This window comes from Haliotis rufescens, unplaced genomic scaffold, assembly GCF_023055435.1.
Source record: "Haliotis rufescens isolate VD_foot unplaced genomic scaffold, xgHalRufe1.0.p SCAF_50, whole genome shotgun sequence".
In the NCBI taxonomy this organism is placed as follows: Eukaryota; Metazoa; Mollusca; class Gastropoda; order Lepetellida; family Haliotidae; genus Haliotis; species Haliotis rufescens.
In genome coordinates, this window is record NW_025964224.1 from 1,846,378 (window position 1) to 1,861,795 (window position 15,418).

Sequence of the window (15,418 nt, forward strand, 5' to 3'; positions counted from 1 at the left end):
TAAAACTTACCCGATAATATGACTTTAGAGTATTTGATGCATTAACTGGGAAAAATTGTATCCAAAACTATTTTATTCTGAGGAAAAATATATTCCAACAGTGTGTTATTTTAGTTGCAGCTTTTACTATACATATTAAAATATTAATAACCATAAGCGTAGCATTTCAGTGCAGCTGATCGCTATTGCTGGATATTTTTTTTACATGGAACAATTTCCTTAGTCACCGTCAAGGCTCCAGCACAAGTAATCGTGAGAACTATTGTTGACCTAGAATCGTCAAACTACCACAAATAAGACACTTTGGTGAAACCCACAGGCACGGGTATGGTGCTGACATACCTAGAAACATAATCGGGGTGAACCGGGATTCGTACCCACAATCATAGGTTTCTGGCGTGCCCAAGGGACGCAACTCTGCACAGTGAATCGCGGCACCTTAGACGACTGGGCCACCCGTGCCCCCCCAGCAGTAGACAAATGATGGAAGTCTCCCTGCCTGTGTGCAGCAGACACACAGCTAGCTACATTGTTTGTACACTGTCAACATGTGCTACCTGAGTTCCAGTATTGTGTCTCGGTTCACAATCGTCTCATGGAGTTTGGACTTCAGCTCCTCGATGTTGACACGGAACTGGCGTTTTTGGCTTTCAGTCATGTCACTACCCTGCAGAGAAAATCAATATCAAATCCAATGTTGTTAGTGAGTGTCAATCTCAATTAAGGAAAGGCCAACACAGCCTTTCAACAAACTAAGGTGCTATCTATGCTCAAACATTGTTTCCATCATTATGCCTAACTGCATATGTTACAGTCACTGGCAGTGTAAAGCAAAGATACTTTGTAAGACAAACTTAAGTTCACACTCAAGAAAGTTTAACAAGCCTTGGAAGGTTAAATTCTAATACCACCTCCCACTGCTCATTGTGATGGAAAAGAGATAATGTCACGGTCAGATACAGAAAAGCGCCAAATTTCAAGCTCTCTTTGTCCCTAAATCTATCCTGCCACACATACATTGAAAATTACAGTAAACACAACACCGCTTCTTGTAACTTATAATACATGTATAATACATGTCATTGTTTCAAAATGTCTATCGACAATAATTGAGAAGTAAGTATTTCATGAATATTAGCTTCCGGAGTGATGCAGCCAATGCAATCACCTGTTTCAGTAAGAGGTGGTTATTGTGATTTGATACCTCTGATTAACCAATCAGAATTGAGTATTTTCCAAATTCATGGTAATACGCATATTCTAAATCACACGCAGCACATTGCTTTAGCTTACTTGTGCTAAACGAAGAGCATGCCATCTGAACAAGAGCATGCTTACCTGTTAACAAGCCAAATGAATTGTCCCAAGATTCCCATAATCATAACTTAGAAATGGTCATAAAATGCACATTCAAAATAAAACAGCATTTAATTTTTATTTTAACTTTGCAATTTTTGTACACAAGAACAGTCTTGCCTAAAACAAAATAAAGAAATGAAGTCGTCCTCAAGTCATTGTTGATCATGTTGATCATGGTTTAAATTACACCACCCACATACATGCAATAACAAAGCCTTACTTCACTTTCACCTGCCGTAATATCCCTTATCAACCTAATCCCTAATGGCTTTTATCATGATCCTGTGTCAACAAACCAAGACAATGGATTACCCGACCACTAGGACATGCTACCACCTACATCACACACATTCCAGTGATATAGGAGCCCCTGCTAGAGGTTACCCCTCCAATGACTTGCTACACAGAGCTACTTGGTCGGCCTGTGCTTCTCATAGGAATGTGTCCATACACATAACTACTTGAGCCTCTGAAAGACCCTTATGTATGTCCATGGCTGTGGCTGTGATTTATGGGTAGGGGTGGATGGGTACAGTGTTCATCATGTTAACAGTTGCTTCCTGTGATTGGGTGCTGATTTACTCCGGTAACAGGATGTCTAGGGCTACGTAGAGGAGTAGTGAGTGAGTGAGTGAGTGAGTGAGTTGGGTTTAACGCCTCTAGTATTCCAGTTATATCACGGCATGTCAGCTTAATGTGGGAGGAAAGCCCCAAGGGATGCAGGTCTCAGACGTTTACCACTTTGGTGAAACCCATGAGCACGGGTATGGTGCTGACAAACCTAGAAACATAATCCGAGCGAAGCGGGATTCGAACCCACAATCATAGGTTTCTGGCGTGCCCAAGGGACGCAACTCAGCACAGACCACTGGGCCACCCGAGCCCCCTATACAGAGGAGTAAGAAACCGTAACTGTATATGTAGAAAGTATTAACCATGTTAATGGCTGTCATTCACAGATAACCTACATCTAGGAAACAAGGGAGGACAATGTCAAAAACAGTTTGTATAATGAGTGTCTGAAACATTACAAGGTCATTTCTGAGACTGACAGTCTTTCCGTTCATGATGCATATTGGTTATTATATCAATTTGTGCCAGCCTATCTAGTGGAGAATTAAGATTTCAAGCAAGGATCATCAATCAGACAGAATTAAAAATAAATTTCCGTATGACCTGCAACGTGAAGCCTCACCTCCTGCAGCCTCTTCCTCAGGTCAGACACTTGTTCCTGGGACTCCTTCAGAGCGCGTTCTAGATGAGACCTGCACAACACAAGTCAGGAAGTACATGTCAAACAGCCCATGTCCCAGTCAAGATTCCCCCAGACCTCATCCTAGATGAGACCTACACAACACAAGTCAGGAAGTATATGTCAAGGTCTTAGACCTACACAACACAAGTCAGGAAGTACATGTCAAACAGCCCATGTCCCAGTCAAGATTCCTTCAGAGCTCATCCTAGATGAGACCTACACAACACAAGTCAGGAAGTATATGTCAAGGTCTTAGACCTACACAACACAAGTCAGGAAGTACATGTCAAACAGCCCATGTCCCAGTCAAGATTCCTTCAGAGCTCATCCTAGATGAGACCTACACAACACAAGTCAGGAAGTATATGTCAAGGTCTTAGACCTACACAACACAAGTCAGGAAGTACATGTCAAACAGCCCATGTCCCACTCAAGATTCCTTCAGACCTCATCCTAGATGAGACCTACACAACACAAGTCAGGAAGTATATGTCAAGGTCTTAGACCTACACAACACAAGTCAGGAAGTACATGTCAAGGTCTTAGACCTACACAACACAAGTCAGGAAGTACATGTCAAGGTCTTAGACCTACACAACACAAGTCAGGAAGTACATGTCAAACAGCCCATGTCCCACTCAAGATTCCTTCAGACCTCATCCTAGATGAGACCTACACAACACAAGTCAGGGAGTACATGTCAAGGTCTTAGACCTACACAACACAAGTCAGGGAGTACATGTCAAGGTCTTAGACCTACACAACACAAGTCAGGAAGTACATGTCAAGGTCTTAGACCTACACAACACAAGTCAGGAAGTATATGTCAAGGTCTTAGACCTACACAACACAAGTCAGGAAGTACATGTCAAACAGCCCATGTCCCACTCAAGATTCCTTCAGACCTCATCCTAGATGAGACCTACACAACACAAGTCAGGAAGTATATGTCAAGGTCTTAGACCTACACAACACAAGTCAGGAAGTACATGTCAAGGTCTTAGACCTACACAACACAAGTCAGGAAGTACATGTCAAGGTCTTAGACCTACACAACACAAGTCAGGAAGTACATGTCAAACAGCCCATGTCCCACTCAAGATTCCTTCAGACCTCATCCTAGATGAGACCTACACAACACAAGTCAGGGAGTACATGTCAAGGTCTTAGACCTACACAACACAAGTCAGGGAGTACATGTCAAGGTCTTAGACCTGCACAACACAAGTCAGGGAGTACATGTCAAGGTCTTAGACCTACACAACACAAGTCAGGAAGTACATGTCAAGGTCTTAGACCTACACAACACAAGTCAGGAAGTACATGTCAAGGTCTTAGACCTACACAACACAAGTCAGGGAGTACATGTCAAGGTCTTAGACCTGCACAACACAAGTCAGGGAGTACATGTCAAGGTCTTAGACCTACACAACACAAGTCAGGAAGTACATGTCAAGGTCTTAGACCTACACAACACAAGTCAGGGAGTACATGTCAAACAGCCCATGTCCCACTCAAGATTCCCCCAGACCTCATCCTAGATGAGACCTACATTCACAAGTCAGGAAGTACATGTCAAGGTCTTAGACCTACACAACACAAGTCAGGAAGTACATGTCAAGGTCTTAGACCTACACAACACAAGTCAGGGAGTACATGTCAAGGTCTTAGACCTACACAACACAAGTCAGGAAGTACATGTCAAACAGCCCATGTCCCACTCAAGGAAGTACATGTCAAGGTCTTAGACCTACACAACACAAGTCAGGGAGTACATGTCAAACAGCCCATGTCCCACTCAAGATTCCCCCAGACCTCATCCTAGATGAGACCTACATTCACAAGTCAGGAAGTACATGTCAAGGTCTTAGACCTACACAACACAAGTCAGGAAGTACATGTCAAGGTCTTAGACCTACACAACACAAGTCAGGGAGTACATGTCAAGGTCTTAGACCTACACAACACAAGTCAGGAAGTACATGTCAAACAGCCCATGTCCCACTCAAGATTCCCCCAGACCTCATTCTAGATGAGACCTACACAATACATATGAAACAGCTCATGTCCCACAGGGTATAACTGAATGCAGTGACAAACATATATACATATTTCATGGCAAAAAATCAATTTCAAATGTTTAAGTGGTGAAACAAAACAATAAGGAAATATAAAAATTTCTTTCAAGCCAAATTAAGAAGGTAATGAAACATACAAGCTCTCCTGTTAATGTGCAAGTCCTCTAGATGACTGTACAAGTTGCAAGTTACAAGTTATATTCCAGGGTCACATTCACAAAGCAACCATATCTGTGCAACATGCAGAAATCCATGGTCCACTGAGACAGTCACGCATACGAGTGACCCCCCTCTTGGTTGGGAGACCCGTCTCACGTACACGTTATGTCCTCTACTGATAACTCCGTACCCCAGCACAGACCTACAATGTTCTCATATCACTAAGTTACTAAGACCATCGTAACACTGTACCCCAGCACAGACCTACAATGTTCTCATATCACTAAGTTACTAAGACCATCGTAACTCTGTACCCCAGCACAGACCTACAATGTTCTTATATCACTAAGTTACTAAGAGTATCATAACTCCGTACCCCAGCACAGTCAAACAATATTCTTATATTACTTACTTACCATCATTACTCCCTACCCCAGCACAGACCTAAAATATTCTTTTATCACCAAGTTAGCAAGACCATCATTACTCCCTGCCCCAGCACAGACCTAAAATATTCTTTTATCACCAAGTTAGCAAGACCATCATAACTCCCTGCCCCAGCACAGACCTAAAATATTCTTTTATCACCAAGTTACCAAGACCATCTAACTCCGTACCCCAGCACAGACCTACAATCATCAATGATCTTAGTGCTAGTATCTATGAATTGGAACCTGTGAGAGACGAGTGTGGAACGTACGGTGGAACAAACTCGAAGGCTCTGTTCCTGGAGGTGGAGAGTTCCGGTGTTTGTGGCAGTGTGGAAAAGGCTGACTTGGAGGGGCTGGACGGAACACTGGTGAAGCTGTGGCTGGGAGGGAGGTCCGTTAGCAGCTGTGACTGCAACCGGTCAGTCTCCTTCCGTTGCTGCTCCAGCTGCACCCTGGCAACAGTCACCATGGTTACTGAGTCAGCAGTGTAACACTAACTGCTACAACTGTGTCCTGGCAACAACAGTCACCCTGGCTACTAAGTCAAGGAATAGTCAGCAACTTAACACTAACCACTAACTACTCCAGCTGCGCCCTGGCAAAAACAGTCAATATCGAACTTAGTCAGGCATATAAATATATAGATATAATTTTTCAGGTAGACGGCAGAAACATCACTGATTCCATATCAGATGCCTGCTCCATCAGAGCTTATTCTACCTCTGTCAGAAAGCAGCTTCCTGAGGCAAAGGGAGTTAACTAACCATAAAAGCCCAGTTTCCACCCTTGCCGAACTCGGCTGGAATTCCTGGGCTCGATCGTAGCGCCACCACTGGCTATTACGAATTATGTCCCTTCTATGCCTCTCTTATGGGCCAATCAAATTCCACCTCTTGTATCACTTGCCTTTGCTTCAAACAAAAGTCAAGACAATCTGAATGATAATCAATATCTATATTGTGATAAAACGGGTCGTACATCCCGAAGTGAATCAAATCACGCAAGCAGCTTGATTAACAAAAGATTAAATACATGTTAAAAACATGAAAAGATTTTGAAAATATCTGTTGACAACGAGTTGGTGGTGCACATGTTTTGTAAATCCTGCAATTGACCGAAATCTGCACGACGGTTTACGAACCGGATTTCAATTTCATTGCGCAATTTTGATTGGACTATGCATAGACTCATTAGTCCAGCCAAATCGTAACTCCATAATCAGTCTAGTTTGGCAAGGGTGGAAACTAGACTTTTATAGTCAGTTAACTCTTTGCCTCGAGAAGATGTCAGAAAGGGGATGGTGGGGAGGAAGGGAAGGGAGAGAGATTGAAATTTACATAAACATATTGTTTTCAATAGGCTGAGTGAACATGTTCAAGTATAATTGAGTCTTGTGGTAATTCCATCACGTTTAAATTATGACTCTAAATGTCTTGTAAAAAAAATCTCCACTCCCAGGAATGAGGGATTGTGAAATCATACTGTTTCTGAAAGTGCAACTGCGTCTACATATGAATGGTGTACCTGAGGTCTGAGATGGTCTTCTGTTCCGATGAGATGTCGACAAGGGATGCAAGGGATGCAGGAGGAACTACAGACTTGACCGTCTGAAAAAACGGGTTTCACAACACAATTATTGTTCTTCTTCTTGACATGCTGAACACATCCTTTCACAGGAACTACTAACCAAGCTTCCTAATTTATTTTTAATTGATCATTGTAACTTATATACTGTCATAATTACAGGTAAAATAAAAACGTGTAAATGAACAATTTAACTACCATGCAGCCAATAAATGGCCTATGAGACGTGCAAAACAAAATGCACTCTTTTAACAATCGGTACATATACAGTGACACACACATCGTAAGGATATAGTGTCTTATCTAAAGTTGTTAAATCATGAAAATGTCTCATGCCATTTGTCTCCAGCAGGGTCACAGCACAAAGTTCCTATGCATTACTGCTGTGGATGTCTCTGTCACCATGCTGTGTCACAAACCACAACCAGGGACAGACATGATGACTGTGGCATGGACAGCAGTGCAAGGAGCAGTAATCTGGACTTGTCCACGATAGTCCTGTCAGATAAAGTCTATGCGGCCCAGAACTTTTAAGTCTACAAGCCCAAACATGGCTCCACACTCTCAGCACTATTCTCAGTACATTTTAGTTCTACAATATGGACTATATTAGCTGAGATTACTTGATCATGTTGATCAAACAGGATTTTCCTGGACTTAGGCTTCGGACAACTGGCAATGGACGCAATCTGTAGTCAACTATTTACAGAGCTCCAGATAAGCTGCGTATCTGCTTGAAATACGCATCAGAAATGCAGAAATACGCAGTAAAATATAATCCAAGCGTATCAAATACGCAACGAACATTACAGATACGCTACAAAAATAAAACTTGTGCGTATCATCAAAATATTGTGAAGTAACCCTGCGTATTCGATTAGCAGATGAGCAACTTATTTTGAAATTATAAGTTGGCATTCCGTCAACCTTGCCAAACTCCACGATGACAGTCACATCATGATCATTTGCCATCACACTTTCTTGTGGAAGTATCGTGGTATTTTTTAGTCCTATAAAGCTCTCGAACCCACACGACACCAGTTTGCAGGGACTAGATGAATAGTGTTTTTAAATATTTAACTTAAATACCCACATGCGTAAAAACTAGTGGGTAACAGAAATTTGAATACGCAGATAGAATTACTGATACCCAATGATTTTAAAATGCATGGGTAAAATACCCACAACACCAATAGCTTATCTGGAGCTCTGTATTTAGCGTATAGTTACTGGTAGTCCTGGAAGGAAGCCGGACTCACCTCGAAACTTGTATCTGTTGCGTCCATACTCAAATTTCCTGAAAAGTCAGAACTCATGTTACATCCTCAGCATGACTAGAACACACTAATCCTTGTTCATCTTCTGAAGTGTTGATTACCGTATGCCTGTTGCTACTGATTACCACAGCATAAGAAACTAACAGTTTCATTCCACTGGTCCTTATAATGATAACATAGAGTAAAACACACAAAAATGGCAAATTTCTACTAGTGCTCATGGTACCATTACTATTGGGCAGTTTGGCAAGGACTATAGGACTTGTGCCAATTTCTAACGCTGTTACCATCACAACTGTCACTACATTTGATATTTATACTGACACATGGACAAGATGGAATCTCAACATGGTTTCTCAGACACATTATTCAAACATAAAGCATTTACTCTTCTCTCACGGATTTGGATATGTTTGGCTTAATCAAAGCATTGGAGACAAAATGTATTTTCTTAGCTCTTTTAAGCAGGTAGCAATTGATATGTTTACTCAAAACTGGAGGTCGTCACTAGATAACAGTACACGCTATGATGTCTATAAAACCTTTAAATATTGTCTAACACCAGAGGTTTACCTGCATACTGTAACCATGGTAACAGAGAGAAAAATTAGAGACACATTTATTAAATTAGGCTAGGGTTAAATGATTTGATGTGCAACAGGGGTCGCTTCTCCTCTATTCCTAAGGATTGCGTTTTTGTCCAGTCTGCGAAAACCATATTGAAAACGAATTACACTTTTTGTTTATACATGTATGTCCAATTTACGACAACCTAAGATTGAAATATATGCCTGATATCACTAAGAACCACTATTCCATGAACAAAAAATATTATCTTTTAATGGTATCCCTAGTCAACAAATTAACTAAGATATTACAATACATCTATCAAAGTCTACGAGTGCGTAGTAAATTACATAGTAAATCCGATATGTCCAGAAATAATTAGTTGTCTTGAAACTTTCGCATCTAGATCAGGAGTATCTACATTTCATTTTTGTCTGTTTGTTTCTACTAGAAATGCATATACATTTAAATTGTCAAATTGTCATGACATGATGAGTATATTACTGATAGATCCTTTTGTATTGAACGTCGTGCTATGGCTGAAAGCCTTTGCGACGTAAAACTTCATATTTCCATTCCATTCCTTTTGTATTCCTTTTGTATTTTATACTACTACTGCTGCCACTGTGGTTATTACCACTGTTATTACAATACCTCTATTACATGTCAAGCATCATATTAGTTATCCAATAATTATATAATGCGCTGTACAGCTGTAAATGATATTGTTTATCTGTATGTGTATATGGGCCAATGGCCTTTCATACAATAAAGATTGATTGATTGATTGACACACAAGACAAGCACATGAGGAGTATACAAAACAGGGTGTCTACTTACACACCGTGTAGTGCCATCTAAAATAGGAATTGTGTGTACATTACCAGATTATCCTGATCTGAAATACCCACTGTCATGCTTGCTTTTCATGAGTTAGGTTGGTTACTTGAAAAATATCTTTTTTATCTATTTCTTGTGCATGCTTCTTGTAATATACTCAACAACAAAAGTTCCTGTGACACCAATATTTTAGTATATTTATCAAACAAGTAAAGTTTGGTTTTCAATATTGTACTTTGTAGTACATGTATGGAATCAAGTCACAAAAATGCAACTGCTACAGAAAAGCATGCATTCCATGCAAAAGTTGACTTTTATGCAAGCCCCATGCATTTCACTACCCAAGAATGGGTATAAAAACGTGCATTAACGGGATTCCATATGCATTGTTTAGCATCGTTCTGACAACAACCACTCAGAAAAACAACAAAATTACGCAATTATTCAACATTACTAAATGCCACACCTGATGAAATTATTACCTTATTACTGATAACACAGATAGATTGAAATTCAGATATGGTTGCAGTGGACACAAAATAACTTTCTGGTTTGTAATAGCACTTCCCTCTGCCATCTTAAACAGCGCTTATAACTCACAAAATGATCACAGCACTACAAATACAACTGGAAAGTAAGGGTGCGTGGTATTACCAGTATATCGGTAAATTGTGATTAATTTTTTCCACGATACGTATCACAATATGCTTTAATGCTTGGTTAATCGGGTGATTTCAAATAGCGATTTTTAACATGTGTTTAATGTTATACACTTGCCAAATACATGTACCTTCAAAATGTTTCTGTAATTCCAAAATGCAACAGTGGGAACAGAGAGCTTAATAATTGGTGCCTTTCCATCTGACTGGCATGGCATATCTCTTGTGTCACAATGATTGATGTGGCATCATAGGTGACACATGGTGTCAAACGGAGTAAAACATACGGGCTTACAATTTATAGCTTGATTTACAGATCTGCCAACTTCAAAACAATCAAATTAAAACTTTAAAAAAAATTTATCACCGTTATCCAAATCAAACTTTAAGTGATTAATATATTCTATGTACAATGTATGCATTAAAGGCCTTTTTTTTTTACCAACCAACAACATCAAAATCTGTAAAACATCAAAAAAAGTCTGGGATAATGATATGAACAAACAATGTTTGAGCAAATACAATACCATACTATTTTCAAAGGCTATTATCGATGACAACCCACTCTAACATTGGGCTCAACACATGCCGCTTCTCTCTGTATCCTTTTTCCCTATCCTATCACCCCATCCTCTCTCCCTACCCCTAACCCCAAAGTGTTCATGTTTTATTTTGGCATGGTAGAATGGACACAAACCTACTGTGTTTTCAATGTAGAGCTAGGTTAGGAAGGTCATCTGTAGATTTAACAGCACTTTGGTTTAATTTAATATTTGAAACCTCACACTGTGCATTCTGTTACAAACAAATTTCAGATGTTAGGGGTCACTTTAAGTCATTTTTTATCAGTACATTCTACTTGTAATGCATTATTTCTTGAAAGATTGATTCTAATCAATTCACATGAGGGTGAAACCATAGCGCAATGTGCATCATCATTATATATATGGGTTGTCTCAAACTTGTCAGGAAAATTAATTATTTCACAAAGTTCTGGAAATTTTTTTGTTTATTAATATTTGTAGAAATTGCATTACCCGGATGAAAAACACATTAAGTTTTGCACAGAGGGTACTTTCCCCCACAGGCTATTTTTCAGCGCCAACCTTGAACATGTTGAAGTTCCTCTTATGTTATTAACTCTAACCATTTGTTTTTCTAGTAGACAAATCTATATTGTAGCAATGTGGATTCCAGTCATGCACATGAAATTCTATATTTTTTTAAATGTTTTGACCAAGTTTCTCAATGAACTTCATCACGTTTGCTGACCTGTTTGAATTAAAACAGACACAATCAACATGATCATGACATGACTACACTCGCCTACATTAGAACAAGGAGAGCGATTTGTTTTCTACAGCATCCTTCCAAAAAATCATTTTTTAAGTCTTTAATATAAGGTACTAGTGAACACTCAACAAAAACAATCATTATTACTCAACCTATTTAAAATATATCCTGTGCAATTTTCTCAATACAGCTATTATCATGATTATCAATAACAAAAATTATTAGTACGCAGAATAAGCATGTATGCATTCAAGTCTTAGTATTAATGAATTATGAGACAAAGTACTGAGGAAACATTTCAGCAAAGATCTTAAAGTGTTCCTTACATCATAAACAGTGAACTCATGAAAACAATTTGTCCTGTGAGAAATATAATACCACTTCAACTGTTTGATGTCAGATTAACTTAAGCCCGAAATCCAGGTTAGCTTTCATTAGCGTAGGGCCCAAGGCTTAGATCACTGACCTATCAAGTATCAATGCTGAGTTTAGTCATGAAAGCGAGTAGGTCTTATGCTGGTTAACGCGCATTCTTTTTTAGTTCAATGTTTATATTCATAACTCCCAGTCAGACAAATATCAAGTGTCTGCCATTCAAATGCAAGCGACACCCTGTTGCCTGACACAAAAGATCATCTCTCTTCTATGACATGAACGCAAACTTTCGTCAAAGTTCAGATTTCATACTTGGCGGATTTGCCTTGACATGCCCATTCATGCCTTGCTGTCATTATTTTACCTGATAAACTGGCTAATGTCACTTCTCGTAGCTTATTTCCTTCAAGTTCCAGTCTTCTTATCTGTTCAGAAAACTCTCTGCTACTCTGTCTTAAACTTGCAGCAGAAAGATTAGAACACTCATCCATGGCACTGTTGTTTATTCCGGTCGTTGATGCAGACGAATTTGACGAGGTCCCGTGGCCTGGCATCATGCTCGCTGCGGGCACAGTTGTAAACGAAGAATTCATCGTATCCATGTTTGATCATGAGTTGAGACATACACAGTATGACTGCTATGATAGTCTAGAGTATGTCATGGTCACTGATATTGACATTATACGTGTCAACAAAGTCACACACTTCGATAAAACTTGGCAAAATCAGTTTGTTTTGTATAAAGCGGGTTTCCGCTAGCGCAGGCGCATTGACCTGTAGAAGGGAGGTAATCCATGTATTGTTAACGTATTAACGCCGCTACATGAGTAGTCCAAAAGACTCCACGAGGACACAAACTTGTTTTTGCAGGCTCGTGAATTTATGGGAGCAGCACCAAGCTCCCTGCGTTTTTTCGTTCTAAATCTATATTCATTATATGACATTTCAAGTAGTCATATATTGCCCCCCTGTTTTTTTTTTTTTTTTTTTTAGAAAACAGTTTTATTTGAATCATGAAAATACAAGTTGGGGACAAGTGATACTTGTACAAATATGTGCCCCCCCCTGTCAAAAAAACTTAACTACGGCCTTGCATGGGTAGTTTTAAAAAGTTTTAAATTCGTAGATACATATCAGTATCATTCAAACATGTTTTTCAAGCATTTACCTGACTCTGCTACTTCCGAATTGGCGCACACTGCTGGAGCAATGTGTTCAGTGAACCACGTGTAATCCCTACTGCATAGCGATCCTACACCGTGCTCATAAGTACTCTGTTTAGTTCAGGCTTCGACTGACCCGGTGTGGTTATAAGAACTCCGCCATGTTACACTATAATTTCTACATTAATTTCAGCAACGATCTTTTTCTCAACACTAATTAACTTTGGACATTCCTCCGCATAAAGTTGTTAATTTCAAAGTATATATGTAACAATTTTCGTTTAAACGAGGAGCTTGGAAAACACCTTTATGAGGAAAGAAAGAAAAATACTGCAACGACCACACCTATGATGAAGATAAATACCAAGTTTATTGACAAATTTGTAAAACGCTGTGAAAATATTGATGTTCAGATATGGAACGATAGTTAGATTTTTACAGACATGTTAAAATAGTTTATGGTTTGGATGATTATATATTTTGTATTCACAATATGATCTAATAGTATCGTAAAGTATTAGCTAAATTTAGATGTTCTAGTCATACTTTAATGATAGAAATAGGTCGACGGTAAAATATTAACAGAAATTTAAAATTCTATCAATTTTCATGGTATTAATAGTGGAATCAGAATACCATTCCTGCCTCCAATGTCCATTTTATGCATATTTAAAAGAAAGCATATTACCAAAGTATTACTGTGTCCATCCAAACCAGTAAAAACTACAAATGCTATTCTCAAGCTCGAATCCGCCTTTACTTCACAGTCTAGGGAAATATATTTTCTTAGCACTTAAGAAACGCAATAGATATTTTTAAGATGTCATTTATTATCCTAAGTAGTAATACTGTCCACTATTGTTCACCATAAGGCAAACATTTTGGCGCTCTTTGTCAAATACATATGTGAGTGTGTATATACTTGTATAATGGGCCGGTGGCCTCAGTACGGATTAAACAACATCAACCATCAACCAACATGTTGTTTATAAATGAACAATACTCCAGCATCCGCAGTAGTGAGTTAACATATTTGTATAAACTTTCCACAACGACAAAATTTATAAAGTTAATGAAAACTGAAGGCAGGTTATCCTTTATAACATGGGTAATTTCTATATCTAAGGCATGTATACTCGTACATGGGGAAATACGTCTTCACTAACTCTCCATACTTTACTCAAGCATGCATGATATAGTTTTACTGTTGTTGGTCTATCCAGTTTAAAATGGGTAGTGAGTCCATAGACGATGACCCAAGGGCAGGCAGGCCTTCAGATGCCACCCAACTGGAAACCATTGCTGCTGTAGAAAGAAGAATTTTGTCTGACCGACGAGTGAAAGTATCTGAACTTTACAAATATCAGTTGGAACTGTTGGAACTGTTGGAACCATCTTGGTATGTCCAAGGTGTCTGCAAGATGGGTACCTAGAAACCTCAGAGCTCAAGATTGCCATCAGAGAACTGAAAGTTGTTGAGACCTCCTGGATCTCTATACTGCTGATGAAACCGGATTTCTTTCTTGTCTAGTGACAGGTGATGAAACATGGATCCACCACTGGGACCCAGAAACTAAATTGGAATCCATGCAATGGAAGCACCCCAATTCTCCACCTCCAAGGAAGTTTCGCACTCAACCATCGGCTGGCAAGGTAATGGCCACCATATTTTGGGATGCAAGACATATCACTGGTTGATTACATGCTACCAAAAACTGCAAACAATGGACAGTATTATGCTAATGTAATGAAAGAATTGTGAAAATCTATTCGCCAGAAACGCCGTGGGATGTTAACACGTGGTATTCTACTTTTGCATGACAACGCTCAGGCTCACAAGTCGGGAATTGCACAGGCCGCCATATGTGAATGTGGATTCGAACAGTTAAATCACCCACCCTACAGCCCAGACTTAACCCTCAGTGACTATTTCCTGTTCTTGCAAATGAAATCTGCCCTACGTGGAAGACGCTTCCAGGATGACGAGGACATAAAGGCTGCCACAGAGGCGTGGTGAGAGGGCCAATCTGCAGATTTCTATAAAAGTGGTATTAAAAGCTTGAAGGACAAATGGAATAAGTGTATTGAGATGAATGGAGATTACATTGAAAAATAAAAGTGCAAAAGATATTCTGCGACTTGGTCTTATATTGAAGTTGCAAAACTTATTGAACGCCCCTCGTAAATGGTGTGTAGGAGTGTCCATCACTCTATCATGAAAGGAAGCATAGGTTCATAGCTGCATATGGAACATATAATTACCTTCTGACACTGTATGGTTTAAATGGTTTACCATTACGTAAGGAGAAGGAACACCAACAAATACAACCAAATTGTATTGTGTTTTAAATATAAATACATCATAGTGTAGCGGCCAT

At 39.3% G+C, this 15,418-nt stretch overlaps 1 protein-coding gene across 3 annotated transcripts in view; it reads right to left on the bottom strand.

Moving 5' to 3' along the window:
- Positions 1 to 12,646, bottom strand: part of LOC124151360 (coiled-coil domain-containing protein 158-like) — a 58,602-nt gene extending 45,956 nt beyond the window's left edge. For all 3 annotated transcript variants that reach the window (XM_048384724.1, XM_048384725.1, XM_048384723.1), the window contains exons 1-6: positions 12,242 to 12,646; positions 8,126 to 8,163; positions 6,807 to 6,889; positions 5,552 to 5,734; positions 2,555 to 2,624; positions 558 to 667 (exon numbers count right to left, since the gene is read on the bottom strand). In XM_048384724.1, the coding sequence (XP_048240681.1) occupies positions 558 to 667; positions 2,555 to 2,624; positions 5,552 to 5,734; positions 6,807 to 6,889; positions 8,126 to 8,163; positions 12,242 to 12,479 (722 nt within the window). In that variant the 5' untranslated portion in view covers positions 12,480 to 12,646. The remainder of the gene's footprint in view (positions 1 to 557; positions 668 to 2,554; positions 2,625 to 5,551; positions 5,735 to 6,806; positions 6,890 to 8,125; positions 8,164 to 12,241) is intronic.
- Positions 12,647 to 15,418: the final 2,772 nt, after the last annotated feature.